This window comes from Canis lupus, chromosome 33, assembly GCF_011100685.1.
Source record: "Canis lupus familiaris isolate Mischka breed German Shepherd chromosome 33, alternate assembly UU_Cfam_GSD_1.0, whole genome shotgun sequence".
Taxonomy (NCBI): Eukaryota; Metazoa; Chordata; class Mammalia; order Carnivora; family Canidae; genus Canis; species Canis lupus.
The window spans coordinates 14,350,958-14,375,062 of NC_049254.1; the positions used below are offsets into that span (position 1 = coordinate 14,350,958).

Sequence of the window (24,105 nt, forward strand, 5' to 3'; positions counted from 1 at the left end):
TTAGGTTTGCCTGTTATACTGATAATAAATTATACTTTTATTTTATGAGCTGCCAAACTTTTGATTACCTAGCATTATTTCCTCCTTACTACATTGAACACCCTATGAAGGCATAGGGTATAAATCAACACTTTACTACAATATATTTATTGAGTAAATAAATTCCTGTACATGCATTCCACCTATTTTGAGGGAGGCAAAGCAAAGTGAAAAGGAGCTATGGGACTAACTATGTGTTATTCCTTTTACTCCTTTCAAAGTCAGTAAGCTGAGCAGAAGTTAGAGATTACAAAAATGGAAATTAAAAAAAAATTTTTTAAGTAGCCAGGTCATGCATAGACAAATTTTATTTTTGGTTATTCCGTTTTTACTCCTCTCTTTAACTCTATAAACCATCCTCCCCTTTCCCATGTGAACAGATAAAGCTGAGATTAAAGGCCAAAACAGTTGTTAGACAGCCAGGTATTTTAATTTTCATTTCTTTAAAGATTTATTATTTAGAGATAAAGACAGAGGCCAAGAAGAGGGAGGGGCAGAGGAAGAGGGAGAAAAGCAGACTCCCCACTGAGTGCCAACGGGAGTTCAATCCCAGGACCCTGAGATCATGACCTGCGCTGAAAGATTTTATTTATTCATGAGAGACACACAGAGAGAGAGAGAGAGAGAGAGAGAGAGAGGCAGAGACACAGGCTGAGGGAGAAGCAGACTCCTCACAAGGAGCCCAAAGTGGGATTCGATACTGGATCCCGGGATCACACCCTGAGCCGGATCCCACTGAGCCACCCAGGCATTCCAGGATGAAAACAATTCTTAAGGGAGAGAAATAATCATTGATAAATATAAATTTCTGTTTACCAAATACCACATATGTGCATAATGAAACCTGAATTTCCACAGATAATCACTGCACTGGAGAAATTACTGGCTTAAGAAAGCATCTCTAATATTCCTTTCCACTTGTACCTTCTATAGCACGCCCTCAATACAACTCCAGCAACAGCAGACACCCCTGCAGCCCTGTGATGGTAACAATGTCCTTTACAGCTAGCTGCTAGCCAACACCTCTTCAATGGCAAGCCCTGTGAACTTGGGAGAATAGCATGACCTTCACACTAGGACACTGTTGCTTCATCTCCAGGAAAGATAAGGCACATTTGTCCTCTCCCAGGTCCTCCCACTAACACTGTCCATCTTATGAGAATGACAAGGAGATCAACCTGGCTAGAGTCAGATCCATGGGCCAAAAGTCAAAGCAAAAAAAAGGGTTAAGCATATATGTAAGTCCCAAAGTAAACTTTTCTTTAACATTTAAAGAGCCAATGGGATGAGCACTGGATGTTATACTATATGTTGGCAATTGAGTTTAAGTAAAAAATTTTTAAAAAGTGCAGGGGTGGTTTCGCGGGCTTAGTTGGAAGAGCATGGGACTCTTAATCTTGGAGTCGTGTGTTTGAGCCCCACAGTTAAGTGTAGAGATTACTTAGATAAATAAAACTGAAGACAATAGGGGCGCCAGGATGGCTCAGTTGGTTAAGTGACTTCGGCTCAATTCATGATCTCAGGGTTCTGGGATTGAGCTCCCACATCAGGCTCTCTACTTTTCTCTCTCTTTCTGCATCTGCATTCTCCTTCTCTCTCTCAAATAAATAAATAAAATCTTTACAAAATTAAAACAAAATTAATAAAATTTAAAGAGCAAATACAATTACCCACACCAGAAAACAGGTACTCTGAGTCAAGGGATCTTTGCTTGCTTTCATAAATGGTATATAAAAAGCTTTACCCAAAATTAATCCATCTTGTCTAATTTTACTAGTAGTTATCCTATAGAATTCCTATAGAGTGTAATTCAAGATAAAAGAGGTAAACCTTGCAACCTAGTTTAGCATGTTTAGTTACTCAGTTATTAAAGAGTATCTTGTTAAAAATCACTTCCCCAGGGGCCCCTGGCTCAGTAGAGCACTCAACTCTTGATCTCAGGGTTCTGAGTTCAAGCCTAATGTTTGGTGTCGAGATTACTTAAAAAGAGAATCGTAAAAAAAATCACTTTCCTGGAAGTCTGTTTCACAGCACTGCTTTATAGTGGTGTAGCTTCCCATTCCCTCCATTTTTTGAGCACAGGGTAATCAAATTTAGTATGAAAATAATTTCTATGTTAAGATTTCCACTGATAATTGAAAGTGATAAATGGAGTCGGACACTTAACGGACAGCCACCCAGGCGCCTCAACAGCCAGGTATTTTCAAAAAGCTTTCTGAATGTTATTCAAAGCCTAACTATTCTATATAGATATATATCTTTTCTAGAAGGATGGAAAAACAAGTAGTTACTTTAGAACTGGACAAAATCTGTTCTAAACACTTTCGGTTTTAAAAAGATAAAGGTCTAAGCAGGCTGTTTTAGTATCCCTCTAATCTTTTCTATCTCTTTTTTATGTCCTCACTCAGATGTCAGTTTTTCTTTTAAAGCTTTGCTGATAAGAACGCTTCAGAATAGACCTGGGGTGCTTGGGTGGTGCAGTTGGTTAAAAATTCGACTCTTGGGTTTGGCTCAGGTCATGATCTCAGGATTGTGGGATCAGTGTGAATTCTGCTTGAGATTCTTTCTCCCTCTCCCTCTGCCCCTCCTGCTCATAGTCACTTTCTTTCTCTAAAATAAATAAATCTTAAAAAACAAAAACTTCAGAATATCTGTTCTCAAGGAGCATGTGTTTTAACATTAAAGTCTAAAAAGACAGAAAAAACAGGTCCAATGGCAAAATTACATACTGATAGTAGCTATTTAGGGGGTAAGGAATGTTCTGATTGCCTTTATGCCTATTTATGAAGCTATACCTTTGAAGATTAAGACATTTTCTGCTTTAAATACAATTTCCCTCGGGATGAGACCTGCATTTATTACCTGTTAAAATGTAAAAATCGCTTCTTGGATGCTTTCATGCAAATAGAAATTTATTTTAGGAATAACATATTTTAGCACTTACTTTGGCCTAAGCATTGTTCTATAGATGTATGTTAATTCTCTTCATCTTCGTGATAACTATAAGCTAGGTGCTGTCTTGCAGATGAGTAAACTGAGGTATACACCAAGACAGCAGCATCACAGAATTTCACTTCCTGAATCCATGCTCATGATCATTACATAACATTAGTGCTATAAAAAACCATTAAGAATGAGATCACCTCAGCTCTGTTAATCCTAAAAAAATTCAAAGCTCAGGTCCTGCATGGGGCTTTAAAGAAAAAATACTCCAGAAATGCAGAATAGCAGAATGAATGATCTCCTTTCAAATAACCATTTCTTTGTATCCTCAGAGATGCTGCTCTCATGAAGTATGCACAAAGATATTCATCACTGGGGCACCTGGGTGGCTGAGTGGTTAAGTGTCTGTCTTTGACTCAAGTCATGATCTCAGGGTCCTGGGATTAAGTCCTGCATCAGGCTCCCCACAGGGAGCCTGCTTCTCCCTCTGCCTGTGTCTCTGCCTCTCTGTCTCTCTCATGAATAAATAAAAATTTTAAAAAAAGATATTCATCATTAACATCACCCACCAAAACAGTTAAAATTTAAAAATCTGAAAACACTGGCAATCTACATGGATGAGTGACAGCAAATTTCATGTATTGCTGATACGAAGCTAAAAATGGTGTAAAACTGTGGAAAACTGCTTGGTAATTTCAACTGAAACTTAACATATACCTACCATGAGACCTAATAATGCCCCTTGTAGGTATATAAATGAGTGCATATATTCAAAAATAGAATAAAAATGTTTATAACAGATTTATTCAAAACTCCACCTAGACCTAGTAACCCAATTGCCCACCAACAGAAGAATGTACATAAGCTGTGGTACATTTATACAGTGAAATTCTCTGCAGCAATAAAAAAGAATGAAGTACTAGCACATGTGCAACAAAAATAAATTTCACAGATTTATAGAATGTAAGAAGCCAGACACAAAAGTACATATCGTATGAGTCAACTTATCTGAACCACATGAGAAGGGACAATGGAAAAAACCTTACAGGGGACTGGAAACGTTCTGTATCGTGAAACAAGTGGTAGCTACTTGACTATTCACGTATGTTAAAAACTCAGTCTTCACTTAAGATTAATGCACATTATGCACTTGCACGTACGTTCTAAATGGCAGAAGTAGTTTTCAGCAAACCCCTTCAAAGCTTGCAAATGCAGTATCAAGGAGTCAGTCTTTAAGCCTCAAATTTCTTTGAGTTTCCTTCCATTCACTGTAACATGGCTCTCATATTCAAGGCATACCTGTTTTTTTCTCAGAGATGTTTCAGATTAGTATTTAAAATGCTGTACTCCTGCTTCTTCCATAAAACTGCTTATAACCAAGTGGCGTCTGGAGCTCACTGGCACCTTGGTCTATTCTGCTTGAAAGGCAAAGCCTTAGCATTTAACAGTTAATACCTTAATTATTAGGTTTGCAGGGAATTGTTGAGGTGATGAATGAAAAAAGAAAATGTACTTAGGGAGAGTGGGCACCTGAAGTCCAAAGAAGGAGCATCAGTGAGGCTGGAGAAAACAGAGGCATATTTAATGCATCCCAGTATCACCAAAGATTGATGTTGCCATAGGATTCATGACTGTCTTCTCTCTGTAGTACGTATCTTGCCAATCTTTGGTAACTTAGCCTTTATATCACAGAGTTACTATAACAAATAGATCTTAAAGTTATGTCCAATTTTATGTTAACAGATGCTGTAACAGAGAGAATTAAAATAAGATTTTTTTTTAAGATTTTATTTATTTATTCATTCATTCATTCATTCATTCATGAGAGACACAGAGAGAGAGAGAGAAGCAGAGACACAGGCAGAGGAAGAAGCTGGCTCCATGCAGGAAGCCTGATGCGGAACTCCATCCCGGGTCTCCAGGATCAACGCCCTGGGCCAAAGGCAGGCGCTAAACCGCTGAGCCACCCAGGGATCCCCTAAAATAAGCTTTGATCGAGCTTACCTGTTTACTAAACTCAGGTCAACGGTGGTTGGAATTGCACGAATATGCAATAAATGATAGGTTAAAAGCCTAAAATCAAATCGGAACACAGAAAGCTGTGGATAAGTGATCTAGATACAAATCAGTGGGAACTAATAGGAAAAAAATGAAAGCAATTTAGCAATATAGGTTTGAAAAATTTTGAGCAACAGATTTTGGTTCAAAACAAAACAAAACAAAACACAACACACCAGAGGGGCAGCCCAGGTGGCTCGGCGGTTTAGCGCCGCCTGCAGCCCAGGGCGTGATCCTGGAGACCGGGGATCGAGCCCCGCGTCGGGCTCCTGCATGGAGCCTGCTTCTCCCTCTGCCTCTCTGTGTCTCTCATGAATAAATGAATAAAAACTTAAAAAAAAAATAAAGCAATTTAGCAATATAGGTCTGAAAAATTCTGAGCAATAGATTTTGGTTTAAAACACACATAAAAAACAGGAGGGGCAGCCCTGGTGGCTCAGCGGTTTAGCGCCGCCTTCAGCCCAGGGCGTGATCCTGGAGTCGCGGGATCGGGTCCCACATCGGGCTCCCTGCATGGAGCCTGCTTCTCCCTCTGCCTGTGTCTCTGCCTCTCTCTCTCTCTGACTATCATAAATAAATAAAAATTAAAAAAAGAAAAAAAAGAGAAAGAAATGAAGAAAGACGTGCGGCTCCGAGCTCTCTCCACAACCAAACCCAAACAGCCGAATTTAGATTCCCCAACCCCCCGCCCCCGTCCCTCCTCGGACCCCGAGTAGCCGCCCCTCCCGTCCTCCCAGCGGGACGCGGAGGGCCCGCGGCAGGGTAGGCAGGTGGCTGGGCATTCACGGCCGACACTCGCCTCCCTCCCGGGAGCGCCCCTCACCTCCAAGTGCCGCAAAAGCTGGGTGGCATTCGCCTCCGACTTAACCGCTTTGTACTGGCTGATGGTCAGCAGCAGAGACTTCAGGCAGGCGGTGGAGTCCATGGGCGCTGCCGCCGCCCGCCCGCTCCGGCCGCCAGCTCTCGCCGCGCTTCTTTTTTTTGATTTTTTCCAGCTCCACCCCCTCACTCCCGAGGTTTCCGGTTCCGGTAGCGCTCCGGAAGTCCCTGGGCACCCTGGGGGAACCGCTCTCAGTGAAGAAAGGCGGGGGGGAGCGGGGGGGCGGGTCGAGGAGGCGTGCGGGTCCCCGGAGGGGGCTGAGCGCTGTCCTTCCAGAACCCCCTTCCCGCTCCCCACCCGGCCCTCGCTGGAGCCGAAAAGCCGCGAGGTTTCAGCTTCGAGATCGCGTGGAGGCGATCAATCTCGCGAGAAACGTGACTGCGGCTCAAACTTGCGAAGGGGCGGTTGGGCGCCGGCGGGGTCCCGGTTGCGCCGAGCTCTCGGTGTTGGTTCGTTTGCTCCTTCGGCCTTGCCGCGGGGTGACCGGCTTTTTCATTTGTGCGTCAGCGTCTACCTGAGAAATGGTCGCTTTTCCCTAGTCTAGACACGGTGAGGAGTTCTGAGGAGAATACGGGGCTCCGTACTGTGAGGCGGCCGGGGAGGGGCCTGTGGTTAAACTCTCCCCCACGTCCGCCCCGTCTCCTCAGGAATGTTTGTTTTTCAGAGCAAGCCTGTGGCCGTGGGATTCTGTGGCGCGGCCGTCCTGCCCTTGAGGTAGTCGTCCGGCTTCTCCCAGACAGCCAGCCCCGGGTGACTGCTGGGCCAGGCGTTGCTGCCGAGGGTGTTCCCACGAGCGTCAGTATTTTTTTTTTTTTTTTTGTAAGTGGAGGTATCTTATTATTACTATTTTTTTTTAATCCGGCGTGATCAATTGTTTTCCGAATCTCGGTGCCTGTGAACAGGGCACTTCGGTTTGCGGCGCTGTGATACGAGAGAATTCTTGTGCATGTGTGTAGACGGTGAACGAAGTAGCTGCTTCTGGAGCGTTCTCTCTGCCTGATGTCTGCTGACGTTGAATCGAGCCTTAAAAACCAGTCTGGAGAAATTGCTAAGAGTACATGTCCTTTTTATTTATTAATTTATTTGGCTTTTTTTTTCTTTTTAATTTTTACATGTCCTTTTTAACTAAATCATTCGTCATTAGTCTTTGTCAAGTCAAAGGAAATATTTTCTACATCACTCTTTAAAGGCAGTACTTCATACATTAAAACATTTAGCATCACTGTTTTTTTTTTTAAAGCGGTCCTTTTTATATCAAAACATTTTTAAATGTGAAGGTCTTAAAATAATAATGTAAAAATAATTGGGTGATTCATGTATCTATGGGTTCATTCATTCTGTAAACAATTGGTGATGTATGATTGAGGGTTAGAAGTGGCGAGAAAACAAAGATGAAGTATCCCCCTCCTGGGAAGCAACTGTCTAATTAGAGGAATGTACTAAATAGGGACTCCATAGGGAATCCACCTGAGTTCCGGAGGCTCCTGAGGTTATGTCAAAGAGCGATGCCAGGCTGTGTGCTGACAAACTCTAGTTCCACCTTTTACAATGTGACCATAAGGCAGACTCTTCACTGCTTCAGTTTCTCTCTTAGGTAAAATCCCAGCTGGCAGTAGTACCTGTTTAATAGGATAAGGTCGGTAATGAATGATTGATGATCGAGAGCCTGCAGTGAGCCTGCAGTGTACGAGGTACTTGTCTAGGCACTAGAAAGAAGATTTATTGAATAAAAAGTTCTATGTTGAGATTACATTCTAGTAGGGGTTAAAAAAAAAATGAGAGTGAGATGGAGAAAGAAAAAGTAGCAGAAATTCTTTTCCGAGAGTAAAAGTGTTTATGAAGAAGGGAGTTGGGTGGTCAGGATAGAGAAAGTGCTTCAAGGAGTTGAAGGACAGAGCCATGCTCTCCGGGGAGAGGGTCCTGAGGTGGGACTAGAAGGAAGTGTGTCACGGATGGCAAGGATGGATGCTGCACTGAATGGAGTAGAGAGCAAGGGTGAGCGTAGCAGGGAAAGTGAGGTCGTGTCAATTGGTGCAAACCATTACGGAATGAGTTAATCAACTTAAAAAATTTAGAGCGGTTGACTGGCATAATTCTGTTCCCAGCAGGTGTTAGTTACCTCCTGGTTCATTGGCAAATGCAGTGATAACAGGTTAATGTTAGACTTCTCAGTAATAATAACAAGTGCGTCATCTTCATACTTAATTCTGAGCCAAGGGAAGATGCCAAAGCTGCCAGTCATAAATGCCTTCTTTCTTTAAAACCTTGCACTTTAACTGAGGCAGTGATAGAAAATTTTCATTCTCTTCTGTAAGATATTCATCTTTAATATAAAATAGTGTCATTCTCAAAAATCTTCAAAAATTGACGATGGAAGTTTAGAAGGATGTACCACGATGGTAGCTGTGAGAAGCAATAAAGTATTGAGGCAGAGATACTCATATATCCTAATGTGAGAAACACAGAGCCTTATTTTAGGCCCACAAAATAAGAAGGAGGAGGAGATGAAGCTGGGTCCAGATGACTAAAGACCTTATTATTCTTGATCGTGAATTCAGTGATTGCTGGCTTAAAAATGGGGCCTTGATCTCTTTAGGGTTGTGCTTTAGGTTGATTACTCTCGCAGGTGGGTGAGCTATGATTTTGAGATAGATAAGGATAGAAGTAAGGAGGATGTTTAATTTGCTGCAGTCTTTCCAAAGGATTATCAGGATAATTGAAGTGGAAATAACAAAGAGGTGATGACAAATTTGAGAAATACAGATGAGGTGAAATAGGCAGGACTTAGTGACTCATTTCAGATGTGAAGAGGGATTTCACATTTCTGGTGTGAATGATTGAGAAGATACGGATGTTGCTGTGGTAGTTAATAATGTATTTTACGTTCAGTGGAATTTTATAAAATTTATCATATAGTCTTAAGTTTCAGGGCATTATGTAATTTTTGTTAATGTGAGTTCTCTTTTTCTCCTTTAGAATTTTAATTTGCTATTGCTACTGTAAAAAGATGCTGATTTTTGATACATCTTTTATCTAGATTCTGACTAAAATTTCTTAAGAGTTTTGTTTATTAGACTTTCTAGCTTTATATCATCTGCAAATAATAATTTCATCTTTTCCAGTATTTGTTTCATTAATGTATTCCAAAAAAAATGGAATAATCATGATGATAATGAACATCTTTGTCTTCTTACTTAATTGAATGAGGATGACCAGTATTTTAACACTTACTATAATTTGTGCTATTGGCTTGTAATAAATAGCCTTTCAAATGTTTAGGGGATTGCCCTTTATACCTGTTTTATTTAAAGATTTTCCAAAATGTCTACTTTAAAAAAATTATCAAATATTTGTTTATAGATTTCATTTTCCACTTTAACATGATAATGCAACGTATTCTGTTGCTTTTTGGTTCTTGGGATAATAGTAGCTAACACTTATTGAGCATTTGTTATACGCCAAACACTATTCTAAGAATTTGATGCTTACTAATTAATCTTCATAACAACCTCATGCATTGGGTACTGTCATGATCTCCATTTTACAGGTGAAAAAACTAAGGAGAGGTGAAATACTTTGCCCAAGGTCATATAGGTAATAGTAACAAATATTGTGTTTGCTATACTGCAAATATTTTATTTAGGATTTCATATTTGAAATGTTTTCCTGTTTTTAATTCTCTCTTTTGGAATTGGGGTTATATGTCACTTTTGAAATAGGAATCAAGTTTTTGTTCTCTGTACTATAGAATGAGAATTACATTGGAATCCTCTGATCCTTGTAGATTGTATACAACTGGCCCATAAAATTAAGCCTAATAACCTTATTTAGTGGTAGATCTTTAGAAAATATTTGGATTTGTAATATGGTTATAGATCTGATAACTTTTCTCTACCTTTTATTAAGTTTGGAAATAGAAATTTTTTTAACATAGCAACTATTTCTTTAGATTTACAGGTTTCTTTTTATAAAGTTGATCAGTATTCTAGTAATTCTCTTAATCTCTTTATTTTAAATTTCCTTTTTCATTGTAATGCTATCTATATTTTTTCTTACATGGGCTTTCTAGGAGTTTGTCTATTCTGCTTTTCAAGACCCAACTTTGATTTTATTTTTGTTTTTCTTTTTTTCAGAATGATTTTACTTTTATGTTTATTAATTCCATCCATAAACAATTTTTTCCTTCATTATTTTTATAGTTTTTAAAATTTCAGGCTTAACATATTTGCATACTATATATATTTTTATAAAGAGTATTTTATGCCCACAGATTTTAAGACTGTAGCTTAGGTGAGCATCTGTATTTCACTTAAAAAAAAAATAAAACACACAGTTAAATTAGCTTAAGCAATCAGGTAGAGTTTTTTAAAAAATATTAATATTCCTTCATACTCAAAGAGCGTAGATTCTGTTGGACAAACCGGAATAAGTGCTGTTGAGAGAAATAGATTAGCTTTAGGAACACATGCTAGATTTTAGGGCAAAAAATATCAATATCTTCAAGGTCTGGCCTAAAATCCCTTTCTCCATAAATTTTTATTGCTGTCCTTTATATTTGCATATATATTTGCCCAAATTTATAGGATGGGTAGCTTTATCCTTTAAATCAGTATTGAGTGCTTAAAGAGTGTCAGGTGCTGGTGTAGGCACTGGGGATATAACAGAGGGCTTAAAAAAGAATCCTCACATTGGGGGTGGGCTTCTATTCAGTGGGGATATGAGGCCAGATGTAAACTAGGAGATTGTTGTAATAAACAGCAGGTGGAATGGAAGTTCCATTGGCCCAGGTTCCCAAGATTCAAAGCAAAGAAATCTAGTGGTAGAAAATTGGCAGAGGTCTAGGCATGAGGTTATTTAGATACCTTGTCTTTATTATGGCTAAAACAATTCAAATATTAATATCAAATTGATTTTGCTCTTTATGCAGAGCCAGAAAACATCTGTAGAATTTCAACCCTCATTTTTCAGAAATGTTACCTTCAACACAAAGGCAAAAAACCTATTAAGCCAAAATTATTCTTTCAATTATTTTTCCTGTTTCTTTTCCCAATCAGGTATTAAAACTCAGCTAATCTCTAAATGATTTGCCAAACCGTACATTAACTTTTTCACTGTTCTTTTTTTTTGTTTTGTTTTGTTTTTTTTTACTTTTTCACTTTTCAAACAATCCCTGATTATTATTATTTTTTTTAATATTTCACAGAATCTAAGTACATAGTTTGGGTAATTTTTTTTTTTACTCCATTTTCACATCTAATTTCATATCCTAGTATCAGAAGGTTGCCTTTTTCTTAAAAATGTAAGTATTATCCATTGTTTCTGAATCCAATATTGTAGATACAGATAAGTGGCTGTAAGTGATTTCTAAGGTACAGTGATTATTTTTAATTACAGCTAGTATTTATGGAAGACCTATTTTGAACAAAGTCCTTTTCATATGTCATTTTTAAATTTTTGGTCTTTCAGAAAATACTGTTAAGTTCATGAAAGGGGTAGATACCTGTTTCTTGAATTAAAATGTGAAGCCATTTTCTAAGATAGTGGTGTCCAAAGTGGAATATGCACACCTTGGGATGTGTGAAACTGTCCGTGTGGGAACAAATACTGGAATTTTTTACTTTCCTTAATCTCATTCTTTTTGTGACTGTAATGCCTGCCTATAATGCACAAATAAACTGCTATGCATGTATTTTCAGTGTAGTCTCAGATTTATTGCTTTAGATACATGATCACAAAAATTTGTTTGGGAACTTTCCGAAATCATTAACCTTAACAGAGCATTTAGACACATATTAATTATTATTCATTTCAGTGCCACATGTGGCACCTGGCATTTTTCTGAATTGTTTAGTTGAACAAATGGATTCTCTTAGCAAAAACTAATGAAAGTAGTGTATTATGAAATATTAAGATGTCGTGATTAATTATATTTGCAGTATCATTTACTAACCAGTAAGACCATGTAAATAGTTTTGTTTCTGAGTGTTTGTTTTTATGCAAATTATTCAGCTTCTAATTGAACAGCATGCTAATATAAAGTTAAATATTGCACTTAATCTGACATAGTGGAAAGAATATGGAATTTGCACTTGGTGAAACTTGGGCCTGAATTTCTACTTTTATAGATTTATTAGCAATATGAACTCTCTAACCCTAAGTTTCTTACTTTTAAAATGGATTACAGTAATGTTTGTATTTCAGAGTTGTGTGAAAGCCATATATGTTTTCGGTGTACATAGGAAATCAGCCCAGAGCCAGACACATAGGAGCTGATGAAAATTAATCTTATTTTTGATAAAACCAACGTTAATATACCCAATTAATTTTGTGATAGAAAACTGTTCATAAATGAAAGCTTGACCTACCTTTTCAGTAAACCCTTCTTACAACCATACTTCTTTCTGAGATAATGAGGAGTAGTCTGTGTTATTACATTGGTGGGTCAGTTTGAATTTGGGTATTGTAGGCTTTGTCATTGGTGGGGGTGAGAGTCAAGTGCATACTGTGTTCTTTCCTCCTTGCTTGATTTTCATCTCTACATGTGTCATGTCTCAACATTCTGTCTTGTTTCCTTTCTTTTTTTCATTATTGTCTAACAAAAGTAATAACATTGCTAAAAATATTCTACTTTGGAAAATTTGCTCAGTGGTAACATATGCTCCTTCTGAGCGTTTCTAGTTACATCTCTGAACAGTGTGGTTTTGGCTAAACTGAAACTGATAGGTATTTTGATATTTGGATATTTTCTGAAACTGATAGGTATTTTGATATTTGATATTTTAATATTTGGATTTCCAGGTAAATCCTAACCTGTGCATGTTCATTGTAGGTAGATTCCAAATAATGAAAACAAATTAATGTATATTCTATAGATTTGTTGTGTAAATACAGATGTAACTGTATCTGAAATGAATTAAAAACCTACTTTTGACAAGAAACTAATTTGACAAGGATTTTTGCTATTTTGGCATATTTATAAGGAGGGGTACTAGGTATACTTTGCAGGGTTCTTGCTTTCTGATATAAGCTGCCAGACAGTGTTAATGATTTTTGCAAAATGGTGAGAACTGAGTAGACAGTGAATGTAATCTCTCAACTTTTGACATGGATGAAATCTAAATGAGATACTTGGTGTCCTTTCTTTTAGACAAATGATTTGTATTTGTACATGTTACATAATGCCAGGATAGTCTTACTGTTCTTCCTCAGAATAATCTGTTATGTATTTACTTAATTGACCTTTTCATTTTTAATCAACTAGGTGGTTCTCAACTGGGCCGTTTTTGTCCCCCAGGGAACATTTGGCAGTGTTTGGAGACACTTTTGCTTTTCACAGTGGAGCTGAGAGGGGGGTTAGGGTTGCTACTGGCATCTATTAGGTAGAAGCCAGGGGTGCTCCTTAACATCCTAAAAATGCACAATACATCTTCCCCGAACAAAAAGACTTGTCTAGCCTAAAATGTCAATAGTACTAAGATCGAGGAACCCTGATTTAGTGGGCATAAAAAAGTTCTCGTAACTGAATTTCTCTCCTGAAAAATAGCAAGTATATTATTTTGTTTTCAAGCTAATGGCATTGAGAAAAGTGAGTTTTATTTTTACTATTTTTGCACACTTGGTACTCCCTTTTTCCACCTGGCATTGTGTGGTCTGAAAGGGCCAGAACTGACAACGGTAGCAAATTCATGGGACATCTACCCATGCATTGCTATGTGCACTTTTTGGCCAATTACAGCCTCTAATTTGGTCAAGTGACTTAAGATGAGTGCTTGAGTGGATTTAAAAAACTGTGTCTATATACTATTTGGGGAGGTGATGGAGTGCTACAGGTAAACATTTGAATGAATAATTAAACAATTCTAAACAAAAGCTGTGCACCTGTTTTGATGTGAATAAGCGCAGCTTTAAAAAATGGGGGTTAAGCCCTTTGCGATAAAAGAAATGTTTGCTATAATTTCAGTAGATAAGAGGACAAGTGGGAGCTGGAAGCTCAGAGGGAGCAAGAAAGGCATTTTACTGTTGTCAGGATATGGATGGCAATACCTTATTTTTCAACCAGTAAAACAGCCTGTAGATAAAATCATTTTGTTTGCTGGACAAAGGTGTGCTGTAAACTGACACTGAACTTTAACTTGCCCTCTGATCAACCATCCAGCACCTGAATAGGTTCCTGTGAGAGAGCAGCCCCTTAGTTCCAGGAAGGCAGAGTCAGTTTTTGTTTCCTGCTGACCAGGAAAGCCTATTGAAATGAATATATCAAGGAAAACCAGATTCATCCTCTCTCCCATATTAACCCTGATTTTAAAGATTTCCTTCAGCCTCTTCTAGAATGGTAAGAACCTTTGGATTATTTTAGAAGCACACTGTTAACGTTTCAGGCTGGCTACTTCCTTTCCGTTGCTAGGCACTGACGCCTTCCTTCCCCACAGAGGCTGTAAAGTGCTGCCTGCCGCTGCTGCTACTGTAGCAGTGGGGTGTGCCACACATGATCTGCTTAGCTCCTAGGAGATGATGGGGTGATGATACTCTTCTGGAAAACCTTTCATCACAGAGATTCAGCTCAGGTTGTATTTTTAAGCAGACTGAAAGTCATTAGCTTATTTTAACTCTTAATTCAGGATCCAAATATCTTCTGATTTATTAATATTATGCTCTTTTCTTTTTCAAGCTGAACACTGAATAGCTTAGCAGAGGCCTTCCATCTTCTCTACCTTGTTGCCAGAGAATCTTCCTCCTTTTTCAGCCTTGCTGTGATCTGTACAAACAGCTAGCTGATGGAGAGTTTATCAGAGGGGGAGATATCTGTGTCTGGGTTTTTAAATTCTGGAAATGAGGGCATTGCTTTGTCTAGAAAAAGCGTGTGTTTGTATACTCTGTCTGTGACGTAATGCCTAACTTACTTTTTGTTAAAATAGCCTGGAGGTTATAGAAACCATAAAAGAAAAACAGATCACAGTCCTAGAATTCTCAAAGCTATGTCCTTTTCTGTACAGCTTTACTGAGATGAAGTAGATCTGATTTAGTTTGAAAGAATAATGTATCTCTGCTTTATTATTAGTGTTAGGCTGTATTTTTTACTGGTATTGAACAGAGAATGCAAATTTAAATAGGTGCATGATTCTGTTTATTGAGTTTTTAAAAAATAAGAGTAAAACCATAAAATAATTTACCTAGGAAAACTGGGTTCTGCATAGGTGAGTTATACTGGCAGCAAGATATATTTTGTTACAGATGGGCAAGAAACTAAGAGGTATTAGAAAGCTCTCTTTTTAAATGAGGAAGTTTATTTTTTTAACTTTTCATTTAAGTATAAGTGGCATGCAATGTTACATTAGTCTCAGGTGTACAGATAGTAATTCAGCATCTCTGTAGGTTATGCTATGCTCCCCACAAGTGTGGATACCATCTGTCACCATACATTATTATTGTATCATTGACTATATTCCTATGTTACACCTTTTATTCCTGTGATTTACCGTTCCATAACTGGAAGCCTATCTGTATCTCCTACTCCTCCTCACCCATTCTGCCCATGCCCCAACCCCCTTCCCTCTGGCAACCATCAGTTCTCTGTATTTATAGGTCTGATTCTGCTTTATGTTTGTTTATTCATTTGTTTTATTTTAGGTATTTATCTTATTCTGACATTTCATTTAGCATAATATTCTCTAATTCCATATGTTACAAATGGTAGGATCTCATCCTTTTTTATTGCTGAGTAATATTTTATTGCATTGTGTATGTATACATACCACATCATCTTTATCCATTCAACTCTTGACAGACACTTGGGTTGCTTCCATATCTTGGCTATTGTAAATAATGCTGCAGTAAACAGAGATGCTTATATCTTTTCAAATTAGTATTTTCATTTTTTTGGGTAAATACTTAATAGAATTATTGGGTCATGCAGTATTTCTGTTTTTAATTTTTTGAGGAACCTCCATACTGTTTTCCACAGTAGCTGTACCAATTTCCATTCCTACCAACAGTGTGTGAAGGTTCCTTTTTCTCCACATCCTCACCAACATGTGTTAGTAAGTGAAGAAATTTAGATAGATGTCTGTGTGTGTGTAAATGTTTGCGTTTTAATTAAGTGTCCATTCAATTGTTGAAGAATTACCTTTTATCTCTTAAGACTTATATATGTAATTTAAAGCTGGTGTGAATCAAATATAGAATATAGGTTAAGACAGTATCATAATTAGGAGTACTAGTTTTGGACTTCTTTTTAGCGGGGTGTTGAGTTGCCCCTTCCCTCTTAAGCTCACAAATGACTCAGACCTCAAGTCTTAAGAGGGTTCAGGTCCTGCTGTTACTTCTTTTCTATGTGTTCAGTTGCCTTTTTCGGGTGTTTAGGGAGAGTCCATATCATGTAAAATAGCATTTCTTTGAGTAAATACAATCTGAAATCTTAATGAGTAACTTGGAAATGATCTTATTGAGTTACATTTTAATGATGGGCCTCCAAAAGCTCTACCAGTCTAACTTCCAGCTATATATTACAAATGCTATCAGAGAAAGTGGTTTCTTAGTTACTGGGATAAATACGTGTTTCATACTCAAGAAGTGAGAAATTTTATCTAGTCTTGGACTTTGCAGCAAGGCACTCTAGGTCTGTTTTGTGTTATTGCTATTACTTTCTTTTTTCTCATGTCTTTCTTTGTCTCAAAGCACTGAACAATAGTTTTACACATTTACACTAATACTTCCTGGACTTTCATACAGGGATTAGAAAGGGAAATCGGCCTAGCAGAGAAATCATCCATCAAGTCTGGAGGCTTGAATTCTCAAAAAATACAGAACAAATGTGACTAATTTTATAGTTTTGAGATACAAATATTTGTAAACTTATGTGTAGAAGTAAATGAGAAGTCATATCCTTAACTCATTGAAACTACACTGTGTATATACCTTTTTTAAGGTAACATCCTTCATTAAGATATATGTTTGTAAACATATGCGTAGAAGCATATGGAAATAGTCCTGCGTTGAACTTATTGAAACTATACTGTATAACCTTATTTCCAAAAAAAACCTCCTTCATTAAGATACAAGGATATATAAAGTTAGGTGTAGAAGCATATGCGAGAAGCCATATGCTTGACTCATTAAAACAACACTGTGTAATACCTTTTTTCAAGTAACATCTTTCATTAAGATATAAGTGTTTCTTTTTTGTTAATTTTAATTCCAGTTGACATACAGTGTTATATTGGTTTCAGGTGTACAATATAATGATTCATGATTCCATACATCACCTGGTGCTCATAACCACAAGTATACTTCTCAATCTCCATCACTTATTTAACCCATCCTTCCACCCCACCTTCCTTCTGGTAACCATCAGTTTGTTTTCTATAATTAAGAGCCTGTTCCTTGGTTTGTCTCTCTTTTTTTCTTCACTCCTTTGTTTTGTTTCTTAAATTCTACATATGAGTGAAATCATATGGTATTTGGTTTTCTCTGACTTATTTGTCCTAGCATTATACTCTCTAGCTCCATCCATGTCATTGCATATGGCAACATTCCATTCTCTTGAATGGCTAAGTAATATTTCATTCCATATATATATATACGCATATATATATATATACACACACATATATACGTATACACACACACATAAATACCCCCCACATCTTTTTAATCCATTCATCTATCAATGGACGCTTGGGCTTCTTTCATTATTTGGCTATTGTATATTATGCAGCTATAAACATCAGGGTGTTAATGTGACTAATTTTAAAAGAGTTGTTCTTGGGATAGTTGAGCTATATAAATAGATATACTAGTAGGTGCTCTCTTTTTGTTTTCATTTGTGTTGTGCAGTTTTTTTTTTCCTTTGAGGAAATAAGCACAACATTCATTGATATTTGAACTAGAGAGTGTACATCCCCTCTTTCCTATTTTATGAAGATCTAGAATCATATCTATTGGGGGAAAGTGGCTAAATGTTACTTTTAGACTAAAAACAACAATTAGTGTTATTGAAGATTGTGTTAAACAGGAACTTACTCTGTGGAAAGTAAATGAGTAAGAACCTTTTGGGAAGCCGTTTAAGCAGTATGCACCAAGAGACTTAAAATATTTGTGTCTTTTGAGAAATTCTACTTCTGAGAATTTCTTGTAAGTGAATAATCATAAATATGGAAAAAGGCTTATGGACAGTGGCATTTATCACAAAACTAATTATAATGGAAAAATAGGAAACAATTTAAATGGCCAACTATAGGGTAATAGTCTAGGAAACCCCAGTCACGCAGTTGTGTAGCCAATGAGAATACATAGTAGGAATATAAGGTAACATGAGGAATGCTTTTGATATAGTGTTCAGTGGTGAAAACTGTAGTGTAGAACATTGTTTATCCAGTATGATTACAAATCCTATTTTGCAAAAGGTAAAATATATCTTGCTTGGATGAAGTAGAGTGTATTAAAGTATAGGCAATGACTTATCTTTAGATGGTAAAACTGTAATTTTCATTTTTTTATAACTATCTCAAAATTTTCTTCAATGATCCGGTATTTTTTTTTCATATTGGGGGAAAAAGAATGTAATCCTTCTACCTTCCCACTAAAAATATATTACTTTTCTTACAGCTTTAAACATCCGTAAAGTCTGCAAGCATTGGGATAAGACTTTTGCAAAACAATATTGTGCAGCATGGATTCTCTACCAGAAGAATTTTTTATGAGGTAAGGGATAGATTGACAAAAACCAACCACATTTGTTGCATTCTGCCTATGGAAAGGACAAATGTCCTCTGGGAAAGCTAGTGTGATTGAGATACCCTTATGCTTAGAGATAATTTAGCGACTTCGATTAGTGGGAGTTGTAGACTGGGGTTAGATCTAATTTAACAGAAAGTTTCTCTTAAGGACCACACTCTAGCTAAAGAGAGAAGAATTGAAAAATGTACTACAGCTTTCTACATGGGGGGATTTTCACTAATTGATTTCATTAATATGGTCTATTAATTTATAAGCATTTAGTGTAATGCTTATAATGTAAAGTACCTCCTTGGTGCTTAGAGAATAAAGACAGACAAAATTTTGGGTACTTAGAATTGTAATGTAGTAGGAAGATATATAAAAAGTTTTACCTTTAGGCAGACTGCATGCATAGTGCCATGACTATATGTAGAAAGGAACAATAATGATTGACTGGAGTTGAGTGGGTTTCCATTAGATCACTTGAACTGAACATTAAGGGATAAGAAGCATTCTGATGTGTATAGAAATGGAAGGAAATAGCAAGAAAAAATACTTAAGATAAAATGGGAGGATTTCAACGGTCTTCTAAGGAGTTTAACTTTATTTTGTGCAGAAACCATGACATTTTAAAAAGATAAAGGAAATTTTACACTGTATTTTGGAAAGACTACTTCTTGATGGTGGTAAGGAAGAGACAACCAAATACAACACTAGTAATATCTCAGGAAGAAGCTGATGAAGGCCTGCATAGTAGGACTAGAAAAGAGGAGGGATTTATAGAACTAGAATCCACAGAATTCTATGACTTTAAATATGAGGAAAAGGGCAAACAAAAAAAAAAAGATGATTCAAAGGTTTTTTTTTTTTTAATTTAAATTCAATTAGCTAACTATAGTATATCATTAGTTTCAGATGTCGTTTTCAGTAATTCAGTTGCATATAACACCCAGTACTCATCACATCACGTGCCCTCCTTAGTGCCCTCCTTAATGCTGGTAATCTAGTAACGCCATCCCCCACCCACTTCCGCTTCAGCAACCCTCAGTTTGTTTCCCAGAGTTAAGAGTCTCTCCTGGTTTGTCTCTCTTTCTGATTTTTTTCCCATTCCGTTTCCACACTTTCTGTTATGGTCCTCTGCACTATTTCTTATATTCCGCTTATGAGTGAAACCATATAATATTTGTCTTTCTCTGATTGATGTATTTCACTTAGCATAGTACCCTCCAGTTCTATCCATGTCAATGTAAATGGTATTCATTCTTTCTGATGGTTGAGTAATATTGTATTTTATATATATATATATATATATATACACACACACACACATATATATATCTTGCATCTGTATCTGTGATATATATATGAAGTACAACACAAAATATTATATATATATAGATCTCACATCTTTATCCATTAATCTATCCAAGGACATCGTAGCTTCTCACACAGTTTGGCGATTGTGGACATTGCTGCTCTGAACATTGGGGTGCAGGTGCCCCTTAGTTTTACTACATCTGTATCTTTAGGATAAATACCCACTAGTGCAGCTCTATTTTAAGTTTATGAGGAACCTCCACACTTCCAGAGTGGCTGTACCAGCTTGCACTCCTACCAGCAGTGTAAGAGGGTTCCCCTTCCTCCACATCCTCGCCAACATTTGTTATTTCCTGTCCTGTTGTTTGAATGGTGACTCATGACTTAAAGGTTCCTAATGATCAGAAGGAGATATGTACCATTAATATAGGGCTTATTAATTGAGACAGGTTTAATGTGTGTGTGAGAAAGAGAGAATTGATAATTCAGTTTTGGACATGAGGAAATTGAGGTATTGCTAAGACATCTTAAGTTATGAAGTTGTTGAGTAGATGGTTAGAAATTTGTAGTAGTAGTGTCGGAAAAGCAAGTTTTAGGGGTCATTAGAATTGGTGCTATTAGAATTCATGAGAGTTTGCTTATTAGTTTGTTTATTCATCCAATAAATACTTAAGTGCGTACTTTATGTCCGATGTTGGGATAGATACTTGGAGGTTAAGTAGTGCATAAGAAGGGCCTGATCCTTATCTGAGAGCATTTGTTTTTATATGGGCGTAAATGAAATTGACTTAAGTAGAAAATGTAAGAATAGAGGGATAAAAACGGGATATTAGTGGGGTGCCTGAGTCCTACATGTCTGACTCTTGGTTTTTGGTTCATGGGTTTGGGGATTAAGCCCCATGTTGGACTCCATGCTTAGTGGGGAGTCTGTTTGAGATTCTTTCCCTTCCCTCAAATAGATAAACAAATCTTTTTTAAAAATGGAACTTTAGTGTATATACTGTGTATATTTCAGGATATATTATTATAGCAAAATTTTAGCTCCTAGCAGTAGAACAAAGCATACAGGTGGTAAAAGTAGCAAAATAGCAAAAGAAAAATACTGGTCTTGTGTCTCATTCTAGCTTTGCTACTTTCTAGATATATAACTTAAAAACAAGTTATATAACCTCTCTGGACATCAATTTACCCATCTTAATATAAAGTAATTACCACAGATGACTGCTGATATACCTTCCTATTCTAATACATCAGAAGCATGGTTTGAAACAGTTAATGTACATAGTTCATATTAAGTATTTTTTTTTTTTAGATTTTTTTAAATCTATTTATTCATGAGAGACAGAGAGGCAGAGAGGTAGAGACCTAGGCAGAGGGAGAAGCAGGCTCCATGCAGGAAGCCCGATGTGGGACTCCATCCCGGGACTCCAGGATCATGCCCTGAGCCGAAGGCAGGCATTAAACCTCTGAGCCACCCAGGCATCCCCATATTAAATATTATTAAAATAATAAGTGAATATGATGAGTGAGAGGAAGAGGTGTAGCCAGTGGTATGAATTGAGAAGTGTAAGACTAGGAGGAGAACCAGCAGCAGTAAAGAATGCACAGTTTTTCAAGGAAGATTGGAAGATATGATGGGCAATATTAAATGATGCAGAAAGGCCAGGTAAAATGAAGAACTAAGATAAACCTGTTAAAATAACAAATAGTGGGATTTCATTAGTAACTTTTAATAGAGTAATTTTAATGTTGGGGAGGTAGTGAGGATTGGTTAAGTTTGCATATCAAAATTTGCTAGGAAAACTATGGTGAATATAGCAGCTCACTTTCCACACTTGATTAAGAAGCACCAAAGCAGGGTTTGGACATATGGATGGTTCAGAAGCTTTACAGGTGACTTTAATATGCATCTGGGACTGAGAACTGTTGGGTCAAGGAGTGAATGATTGTAAAATAGAGTTGGCAAGAAGGGTATACATTTGAGAACTTTTTGTATTTTGTACTCTTCCGCAAACCTTGAGAGGCTTCAGAATACTGCTGTGGTAATTTTCATTTCTTGACAACACAAGAAAATTCCCTGTGTTCCTTTTTGGAGTGGGGCTTAGATGTGGATGAAAAGACACTTGAGGTTTTTCTTTGCCATGATGTTTTAAAGAGCACTGAGAACCATCTTGTGAAATATCATTTGTGTATATAAATCCTCTTCTGTTGAAATTTTATGTGGATAATACTATACTATTTATCTGTCCCAGTTTCCCCTCACAAAGTCAGGAGGCACATAGTAGATGATAAATGATTGTCTAGGAGATCAATACATAAATGTGAAGTAAGATAGAATAATTTTTATAAAGTACAGTGCTGAGTAAAGCCATTGAGATAAATTTCTCACCTCAGTTTTATCTCTGTTAGTGCATTAGAATTAAAAAGATTGTATAAATCCTATATGATCCTATGTTATGGGTCCTATATCATGGTTCTATACATAGGCAAAAGCAATTTTATAAATAACTTTCCAGTTCTATATGTAACACTGCATATGTTCACATTTCAAACTAATGTCAGAAGCACAACTTGTCAGGTTATTCCTTTTTACAAAAATAGTTCATTTTTAAATATGATGTTCTTTCTCAATTTTAAAAAATCATTTTGGAGAACTGGATAACTGAGGCCAGGAACATGAAACAAAAAAAGATCTGAGTAAGATAAATCCTTTCCAAACCTTTATTATGTTCATAAACACATGCACACATACACACACAAAACATTAGCCTTAAGACCCCTTTTATTTTACATTGAAACAATGCTATAAAGTTAATTTTTTCCCATAGTTTGTGTCTGTTCAAGAAAAATATTTTATATTGATTTTCAGTTCTGTTTACCACCATCCAGTAAGGGCAGAGCATACTTTTCTTTTTTCTTTCACTTGAGTCCCTAAAGGTATGACACCTACACCTATTACCAGTTTTTGCTACACATTGTTTACACTTTTTGAACTTTCGGGCAAATTCGCTTGTTAGATTTTTTACTACTACAATTTGTGTTCTTTGTAAGGAGATACTCTGAATACATCCTTCTTTTTCATTTAAAGTAGGGATCCAACTGTGGAGGAGCAGACTAAGGGAGAAATCAAGAATAAGGTAGAAAAATCTACTGACCAACTGGTAAGAGAAGGTTAATTTTCAATAATTGTTAATTAGCAATGAGTAATTATGTATGACAATGTAACTGTAATTCTAATCAGTTTATCTGTTAAGAATTTCAGGGTGACTCTGCTTTCCTTCCTTCATAAATGTATGGTCATAATTAAACCTCTCCGATAATTGATAATTGTTCTCGAAGTTATTATAAGCACCAATTCTCACTATAAGTTAAAATTACCAGGTGATTGAATTGACTTGCCCCAAAACATCACAACAATCAATGTTAAGAAATCCCTTACTTCTAAAAGCAAAATCCAAACAAAATGAAAACTATGCACATGCAAAGAAAACACAGAATTTTATTTAGTAAGAAATTTGAGTTGTTTTAAAATTCTTTTCTGTTCTTATTATCTATACTGTTAGAACTTTCAGTTCAAAATGAAAGAGAATAGAGTATACATTAATATAAGATTTATATGAACATATAAATTTATATTTATATATTTAATTTTTTTAAAAAAAGATTTTATTTATTCATATAAATTTATAGTATATCCTATTAAGAATTTTTATTCATGTAATAATCTTGCATGTGTATCAATTTGATAATATCAAGAAGATGATTTCGTGGTGACTTTTGACTGCAGAACTGACCGTTAGGTTGAAATATATGCACTACTGATAGTGGTCATTCTTTTCAAGGGTTTAGCTAGTTAGATTGTGGAAGGGTTTTTTTTGTTTTGTTTTTTGCTTTTTGCTTAACTTTTTGAAAAATTTCAAATCTACAGAAAAGTTGCAAGAATAATATAATGAATTATCTATCCTTCACTGAGATTTAGCAAACTGTTAACACTTTCCTATATTTTTAGATATAATTTTCATATGATGAAATATAATAAAATATAAGGTTATTTGTTGGATATTGATGGGGATGGAAGAATCTTTAAGACTCAAACCCAGAGGGCAGCCCGGATGGCTCAGCGGTTTAGTGCCGCCTTCAGCCCAGGGCCTGAT

The 24,105-nt window shown here is 36.6% G+C and overlaps 2 protein-coding genes across 16 annotated transcripts in view; one reads left to right on the plus strand and one right to left on the minus strand.

Annotated features, from left to right (window-relative positions):
- CIP2A (cellular inhibitor of PP2A) overlaps positions 1-6,219 on the minus strand; it is a 34,567-nt gene extending 28,348 nt beyond the window's left edge. The window contains exons 1-2 of one of the 3 annotated variants that reach the window (XM_038582747.1): positions 5,864-6,217; positions 4,513-4,728 (exon numbers count right to left, since the gene is read on the minus strand). Coding sequence is in view for 1 of the 3 variants with exons in the window: in XM_038582746.1 (XP_038438674.1) it covers positions 5,864-5,965 (102 nt within the window). In the remaining 2 variants the exon portion in view is untranslated. Of the gene's footprint in view, positions 1-4,142; positions 4,290-4,512; positions 4,729-5,863 lie in introns of those variants that run through there. The other 2 variants (XM_038582746.1, XM_038582748.1) reach the window with 2 other exon arrangements.
- DZIP3 (DAZ interacting zinc finger protein 3) overlaps positions 6,096-24,105 on the plus strand; it is an 85,362-nt gene continuing 67,352 nt past the window's right edge. For 3 of the 13 annotated variants that reach the window (XM_038582743.1, XM_038582744.1, XM_038582745.1), the window contains exons 1-3: positions 6,098-6,469; positions 18,524-18,619; positions 23,040-23,112. In XM_038582743.1, the coding sequence (XP_038438671.1) occupies positions 18,588-18,619; positions 23,040-23,112 (105 nt within the window). In that variant the 5' untranslated portion in view covers positions 6,098-6,469; positions 18,524-18,587. Of the gene's footprint in view, positions 6,470-6,584; positions 6,740-6,781; positions 6,975-14,462; positions 14,485-18,523; positions 18,620-23,039; positions 23,113-24,105 lie in introns of those variants that run through there. The other 10 variants (XM_038582733.1, XM_038582742.1, XM_038582734.1 and 7 more) reach the window with 9 other exon arrangements.